Below are 8,841 nucleotides of genomic sequence, written 5' to 3' on the forward strand. Positions count from 1 at the left end.
CTAATGAATATTGAAGCTAAAATCTTAAATAAGATATTAGCAAAAAGATTACAGAAAATCATCCCCAGGATAACACACCATGATAAAGTAGGATTTATACCAGGAATGCAGGGCTGGTTCAATATTAGAAAAACTATCAGTATAATTGGCCATATTAATAACCAAATTAACAAAAACCATATGATCATCTCAATAGATCCTGAAAAAGCATTTGATAAAATCCAACATCCTTTCCTTTAAAGACACTTGAGAATATAGGAATAAATGCACTTTTCCTTAAAATAATCAGTAGCATCTATTTAAAACCATCAGTAAACATCATATGTAATGGGGACAAACTACAACCATTCCCAATAAGATCAGGAATCAAACAAGGTTGCCCACTAACACTGCTACTATTCAATATTGTATTAGAAATGCTAGCTTTGGCAATAAGAGGTGAGAAAGAGATTAAAGGAATTAGAGTAGGCAATGAGGAAACCAAACTATCGCTCTTTGCTGATGATATGATGGTATAGTTAGAGAACCCTAGATATTCTACTAAAAAGTTATTAGAAATAATCCACAACTTTAGTAGAGTTGCAGAATACAAAATAAACCCACACAAGTCATCAGCATTCTTATATATCACTAACAAAATCCAACAGTCAGAGTTACAAAGAGAAATTCCATTTAAAGTATCTAATGATAGTATAAAATACTTAGGAATCTATCTGCCAAAGGAAAATCAGAAACTTTATACGCAAAACTACAAAACACTTTCCACATAAATTAAGTCTGATCTAACCAATTGGAAAAAATATTAAATGCTCTTGGATAGGGTGAGCAAATATAATCAAGATGATAATACTACCTAAACTAATCTATTTGTTTAGCGCTATACCAGTCAGACACCCAAAAAACTATTTTAATGACCTAGAAAGAATAACAACAAAGTTCATATGGAAAAACAAAAGGTCAAAATTTTTAGGGATTTAATAAAAAAAAATCAAATGAAAGTGGCCTAGCTACACCAGATCTAAAATTATATTATAAAGCAGCTGTTACCAAAATCATTTGGTATTAGCTAAGAAATAGATTAGTTGATCAGTGGAATATATTAGGTTTAAAGAACAAAACAGTCAATAATCTTAATACTCCAGTGTTTGACAAACCCAAAGTCCCCAGCTTTTGGGATAAGAACTCACTGTTTGACAAAAATTGCTGGGAAAATTGGAAACTAGTATGGCAGAAACTAGGCATTGACCCACACTTAACACCGTACACCAAGATAAGCTCAAAATGGATTCATGACCTAGGCATAAAGAATGAGATTATAAATAAATTAGAGGAACATAGGATAGTTTATCTCTCAGACCTGTGGAAGAGGAAGGAATTTATGACCAAAGAAGAACTAGAGATTATTACTGATCACAAAACAGAAAATTTTGATTATATCAAATTGAAAAGTTTCTGTACAAACAAAACTAATGCAGATAAGATTAAATGGGTAACAATAAACTGGGAAAACATCTTCACAGTTAAAGATTCTGATAAAGGACTCATCTCCAAAATATATAGAGAATTGACTCTAATTTATAAGAAGTCAAGCAATTCTCCAATTGATAAATGGTCAAAGGATATGAACAGACAAATCTCAGATGAAGAAATTGAAACTATTTCTAGCCATATGAAAAGATGCTCTGAGCCATTATTAATCAGAGAAAGGCAAATTAAGACAACCCTAAGATACCACTGCACACCTGTCAGATTGGCTAGAATGACAGGTAAAGATAATGCAGAATGTTGGAGGGGATGTGGGAAAACAGGCATATTAATACATTGTTGGTGGAATTGTGAATACATCCAGTCATTATAGAGAGCAATTTGGAACTATGCTCCAAAAGTTATCAAATTGTGAATACCCTTTGATCCAGCAGTGTTCCTACTGGGCTTATATCCCGAAGAGATACTAAAGATGGGAAAGGGACCTGTATGTGCAAGAATGTTTGTGGCAAGTCTTTTTGTAGTGGCCAGAAACTTGAAACTCAGTGGATGCCCATCAATTGGAGAATGGCTGAATAAATTGTGGTATATGAATATTATTATTTGGTAAGAAATGACCAACAGGATGATTTCACAAAGGCCTGGAGAGACTTACATGAACTCATGCTGAGTGAAATGAGCAGGACCAGGAGATCATTATATACTTCAATAACAATACTGTATGATGATGAATTCTGATGGACCTGGCCATCTTCAGCAATGAGATGAACCAAATCAGTTCCAAGGGAGCAGTAATGAACTGAACCAGATATACCCAGCAAAAGAACTTTGGGAGCAGACTAAGAACCATTACATTGAATTCCCAATCCCTATATTTTTGCCTGCCTGCATATACATATATATTTTTAATTTCTTTCACAGGCTAATTGTATATTTCAGAGTCTGATTCTTTTTGTACAGTAAAAATAATGGTTTGGACATGTAAACTTATTTTGTATTTAATGTATACTGTAACATATTTAACACTTACTAGTCATCCTACCATCTAGGAGAGGAGGTGGGGGGAAGGAGGGGAAAAAATGGAACAAAAGGTTTGGCAATTGTCAATGCTATAAAATTACTCATGCATATAACTTGTAAATAAAAAAGCTATAATTGAAAAAAAAAGAAAAGAAAAAGTCCCCATGACCAGATTTAAATGTTCTACCAAACATTTAAAGAACAATTAACTCCAATGCTATGTAAACTATTTGGAAAAATAGGGAATGAAGGGGTCCTACCAAATTCATTTTATGACACAGACATGGTACTGATACCTAAACCAGATAGGATATAAACAGAAAAAGAAAATTATAGACCAATCTCCCCAATGACATTGATGCAAAAATCTTAAATAAAATATTATCAAAAAGATTCAGAAAATCATCCCCAGGATAATACATCATGACCAAATAGGATTTATACCAGGAATGCAGGGCTGGTTCAATATTAGGAAAACTATTAGCATAATTGACTATATCAATAACCAAATTAACAAAAATCATAGGATCATCTCACTAGATGCAGAAAAGTCATTTGATAAAATCCAACACCCATTCCTATTAAAAACACTTGAGAGTATAGAAATAAATGGATTTTTCCTTAAAATAGTCAGTAGTATCTATTTAAAACCATCAGTAAGCATCATATGTAATGGGGATAAATGAACCATTCCCAATAAAATCAAGAGTGAAACAAGTTTGCCCACTATCGCCATTATTATTCAATATTGTATTAGAAATGCTACCTTTGGCAATAAGAGATGAAAAAGAAATTAAAGGAATTAGAGTAGGTAAAAAGGAAACCAAATTATCACTCTTTGCAGATAATATGATGGTAAACTTAGAGAACTCCAAAGATTCTACTAAAAGCTATTAGAAATAATCCACAACTTTAGCAAAATTGCAAGATACAAAGTAAATCCACAGAAATATTCATCATTTTTATACATCACTAACAAAATCCAGCAGCAAGAGATATAAAAAGAAATTCCATTTAAAATAACTGTTTATAGTATAAAATATTTGAGAATCTATCTGCCAAAGGAAAGTCAGGAACTATAAGAATAAAACTTCAAAACACTTTCCACCCAAATAAAGTCAGATCTAAACAATTGGAAAAAAATTAAGTGCTCCTGGATGGGTCGACTAAATATAATAAAGATGACAATACTACCTAAACTAATGTATTTATTTTGTGCTATGCCAATCAGATTTCCAAGAAACTATTTTAATGACCTAGAAAAAAATAACAACAAAATTCATCTGGAAGAAAAAAAGGTCAGGAGTTTCAAGGGAACTAATGAAAAAAAAAAATCAAATGAAGGTGGCCTAGCTGTACCTGATCTAAAACTATATTACAAAGCAGTGGTCACCAAAACCATTTGGTATTGGCTAAGAAATAGACTAATTGATCATTGGAATAGGTTAGGTTTACAGGACAAAATAGTCAATAACTATAGCAACCTAGTGTTTGACAAACCCAAAGACCCCAGCTTTTGGGATAAGAATTCATTATTTGACAAAAACTGCTGGGAAAATTGGAAATTAGTATGGCAGAAACTAGACATTGACTCACACTTAACACCATACACCAGGATAAGGTCAAAATGGGTTCATGATCTAGGCATTAAGAATGAGATAATACATAAATTAGAAGAACATAGGATAGTTTACCTCTCAGACCTGTGGAGGAGGAAGGAATTTGTGATCAAAGAACTACAGGTCATTATTGATCACAAAATAGAAAATTTTGATTATATTAAGTTAAAAAGCTTTTGTAAACAAAAATAATATGGACAAGATTAGAAGACAAGCAATAAACTGGGAAAACATTTTTACAGCTAAAGGTTCTGGAATGCCTCATCTCCAAAATATAAGAGAATTGACTCTAATGTATAAAAATCAAGCCATTCTCCAATTGAGAAATGGTCAAAGGATATGAACAGACAATTTTCAGATGAAGAAAATGAAACTATTTCTAGTCATATGAAAAGATGCTCCAAATCATTATTGATCAGAGAAATAAAAATTAAGACAACTCGGAGATACCACTACACACCTCTCAGATTGGCTAAGATGACAGGAAAATATAATGAAGAATATTGAAGGGGATGTGAGAAAACTGGAATACTGATGCATTGTTACTGAAGTTGTGAACAGATCCAACTATTCTGGAGAGCATTTTGGAACTATGTTCAAAAAGTTATCAAACTATGCATACCCTTTGATCCATCAATGTTACTACTGGGCTTATATCCCAAAGAGATATTGAAGAATGGAAAAGAACCCACACGTGCAAAAATGCTTTAGCAGCCCTTTTTGTAGTGGCTAGAAACTGGAAATTTAATGGATGCCCATCAATTGGAGAATGGCTGAATAAATTATGGTATATGAATGTTATGGAATATTATTGTTATGTAAGACATGACCGGCAAGATGATTTCAGAAAGGCCTGGAGAGACTTACATAAACTAATGCTAAGTGAAATGAGCTAAAACCAGGAGATTATTGTATATGGTAACAAGAAGACTATGTGAATATCAGTTCTGATGGAATGGCTCTCTTCAACAATGTATTGATTCAGATCAGTTATAAATGTTCAGTAATGGAGAGAGCCATCTATACCCAGGGAGAGGACTGTGGGAACTGAGTGTGGACCACAACATAATATTTTCACTGTTTCTGATGTTGTTTGCTTGCATTTTTGTTTTCCTTCTCAGGTTTTTCTTTTTCTTTTTAGATATGCTTTTTCTGGTGCAGCAAGATAACTGTATGGACATATATATATATATATATATATATATATATATATACATACATACATATATTGGATTTAACATATATATTATTTTTTAAATTTTTAATAGCTTAATATTTACAAGTTACATGCATGGGTAATTTTACAGCATTGACAATTGCCAAACCTTTTGTTCTGATTTTTCCCCTCCTTCCCCCCACTCCCTCCCCTAGATGGCAGGATGACCAATATATTTAATATATATTTTAACATGTATTGGAATACCTGCCATCTAGGGGAAGGGGTAGGGGGAAGGAGGGAGAAATTTGGAACAGAATGTTTTGCAAGGGTCAGTGTTGAAAAATTACCCATGCATATATTTTGTAAATAAAAAGGTATAATAAACAGTAAAATATAAATTTAAAAAAAAGTCCAGCATTTTCCTGCAGAGGTCTGTCAGTACTCAGTGATGCTGGTGTGAATGGTGGTACCAGTGAATATGGTGATCATCCTGACAACTGAGTGATTGTACAAGAAAAAAGGAGAAAGGAGCTCTTCAGCACACTAATCACAAAAATTAACTGATTTAATTGATATAATAGAGAAAAGATATAGAAGTATTTGAGATCCATTCTGAATCTCATCATGTTCCACTCATATGTGGCAGGTTCATGCAATTGGAGATAGGGAGTGCTGACATTTTTAATTCAAAAGGCTGGAATATAATAGCTCCCCTCTTTTGTGCACTTTTGGGTGACTTAATATTAAGCCTTTGCTAGCATGTCCATTAGTTTCTAGGCCAATAAGTCAGATAGATTTCTCTTTCTTCTGAACATATACATACTCACACACAAACATATACACATACACAGGTTATATATACATATATGCATAAATATAAATAATTTGGTTATATTACTACAAATGAAAGAATACAAAATTTATTAAAATGGAAAAAGAGAAATAACTATATAAAAATATCTAGCTAACAAAACACAACATAAACAGATGGATGAATATATATATTTTGGAAGCTAATTGAAGTACAGGATATATTATTCCCTGGATTACATAATTAATAACATTCTTATTATATGCTTAACAAGATAATAAAACTGTATCACTTGTTATGGTGAAGAAAAATAGATCAGTCATCTAATCATTATAAACAAAGATACATTAAAGACATCTTGATTTATAAGGGGAGCTAACGAGTTTGTATCTATTCAAAGTACATGTTAACTGATGATTTTCCTGAAACAGTCTTTCAGTTTTAACACTTGCTACACACAACATCAAAACTGGTGATTGATGTGATTGATTTGGTGATGGTGATTATGATATTGAATGGTGATTGTGATAATGATGACAATGATAGTGAAAGCAATAATGGCCAGCTCCTCTACTTCTCCTGGAGGTTTTCAGTTACCATTCCTGCCTTGTTTCTCTGAAGACCTGAAACACTTATTTTTTTTTTTATTTCACTCATGTGATATGTTCTTATTCTCCCATGTATAGTTAAGTATTCATGGTTAAGTATTCATTTAAACATGTATCTTACCTCCCTATTAGCCTATAAGCTCAGCCAAAGCAATCTTGTATAAGTTATTCTTTCCCTAGCATTCTACACACAATAAGCATTTATTAATGTTTATGGATTATAATGATGTCAATAGCACTAATGACTTCCACTGTAGTACCACAACTGCTAAATCCATGTAGGCTACATTATTAGTCGGTGAAACATGCGAACTATGCTTCGTCTGATCTCTTTTGTCTTGGCACTATAAATAATGGGGTTGAGAACAGGTGGAACAAAGAGGTAGATATTTGACATGAGCACATGCACATACCGAGGAGCGTGTTTGCCAAAGCGATGCACAGTGGAAACACCAATCATGGGTATGTAGAAGATGAGTACAGCACAGATGTGGGACACACATGTGTTGAAAGCTTTGAGCCTCTCCTCATGGGAGGCAATTGCTAGTACAGAGCGCAGGATCAGAATATAGGAGAGGATGATGAAAAGAAAGTCCAGGCCAAAGGTAGATAGCAGCACAAACATCCCAATAATGCTATTGACAGTAATATCAGCACATGCTAACTTAATCATGTCTGGGTGCAGGCAATAGGAATGGGAGAGCACATTGGATCTGCAAATGGGAAGCCTCTTGATGAGGAAGGGTAAGGGAAAGAGGGTTATGAAGCTTCGGGCAGTCACAGCCAGACCCATCCCAGCAATGACCTGGTTGGTGAGGACAGAGGCATAGCGCAGTGGGTTACAGATAGCTACATAGCGGTCAAAACTCATGGCCAGCAGAATGCCAGACTCCATCATGGAGAATGAGTGAATAAGAAACATCTGAGTGAGGCAGGCATCAAAAGCAATGGCCCGAGCATTGAGACAGAAAGTTCTGATTACAGTAGGAAACGTAGCCAGTGACATGGCCACATCACTGAAGGAAAGCATGGACAGAAAATAGTACATGGGTGCATGGAGGCTGGACTCCCCCCACACAGCCAGCAGGATCATAGTGTTGCCCCCAAGAGCTACTGTGTACATCATGCAGAGGGGCCCAGCTAGCCACTTCTGAGTATATTCTAGGCCAGGGATCCCTGTCAGAAGGAATACAGTGGGATGTGAAACATTGAACAGTCCCATGATGAGACACCAGGAAAAGCTTCACAGCCAGATCTTTGATCACAGAGAGATCAGGAAAAAAACCTTTTAGAAAAGAATCAAGAAATGTGGAAATTAAAGGCTTATATTCAGTGTTATAGAGCTCCAAACAATTTGGGTATTTCTTACCTGAAAAGCTTAATAGGACTTATTTTACTGCAAATAGTGGTCACAAGTCCCCTATCCCCCTTCAGTTCCCTTGTCTCAGTCCAAATGTTAAAAATTCACTTGGTTTCACATCCTGTAGAAAAAGAAAACTTCAATAAAAAATAAAAGAATCATGACGTAGAGAAAAAAATATAACCAATAGCATAAAATATCTTCATACATACTGTCAGTTCAACAGATCTTTTGAAAATGTTCTTGATTACTAGGATTATGAGTTCATAGCTCTCCAATATTATCTTGTTATCTCATACTGAATAATGGATAGAGAACTGACAGAATGTTGGACACATTTACCAACTGAATACAAATGGTGTTTGTACCTAACTGTTTTGGGGAAGCAATGTCTCTTTTCACTAGATTAGTACATTCTACAAGGGTTTTCAATCACAATATCTATTAGCAAAGATTAAAGACCCTGTGCTTTATATCCATATCAACTCCTTATGTTTAGATGGGACATGACTCATGTGGTAACATGGAATGCTTAATAGAATATTTGGAATCATTGAATTTATTCCCAACTCCAATTCAAATTGATATTCACTACTGATAAATCATAGTTAATTATTCTCTTTGAGCTTTAGTCAACCAATAATCTCACTTGAATACACACACGCACACACACATACACACACACACACACACAATTCCTGAAGGACTTAGCACTGTATGCTCTATTGCTGGCAACAAGGAAAGGCTTCTACCCATCATCCCTGCTACTTCTTACTATT

At 34.2% G+C, this 8,841-nt stretch overlaps 1 protein-coding gene across 1 annotated transcript; it reads right to left on the reverse strand.

Moving 5' to 3' along the window:
• Positions 1 to 6,985: 6,985 nt before the first annotated feature.
• Positions 6,986 to 7,924, reverse strand: LOC100929398 (olfactory receptor 51I2-like). The gene has a single exon (XM_003764846.2). The coding sequence runs from the start codon at positions 7,922 to 7,924 to the stop codon at positions 6,986 to 6,988; it is 939 nt and encodes a 312-aa protein (XP_003764894.2).
• Positions 7,925 to 8,841: the final 917 nt, after the last annotated feature.

Source organism: Sarcophilus harrisii, chromosome 3, assembly GCF_902635505.1.
Source record: "Sarcophilus harrisii chromosome 3, mSarHar1.11, whole genome shotgun sequence".
In the NCBI taxonomy this organism is placed as follows: Eukaryota; Metazoa; Chordata; class Mammalia; order Dasyuromorphia; family Dasyuridae; genus Sarcophilus; species Sarcophilus harrisii.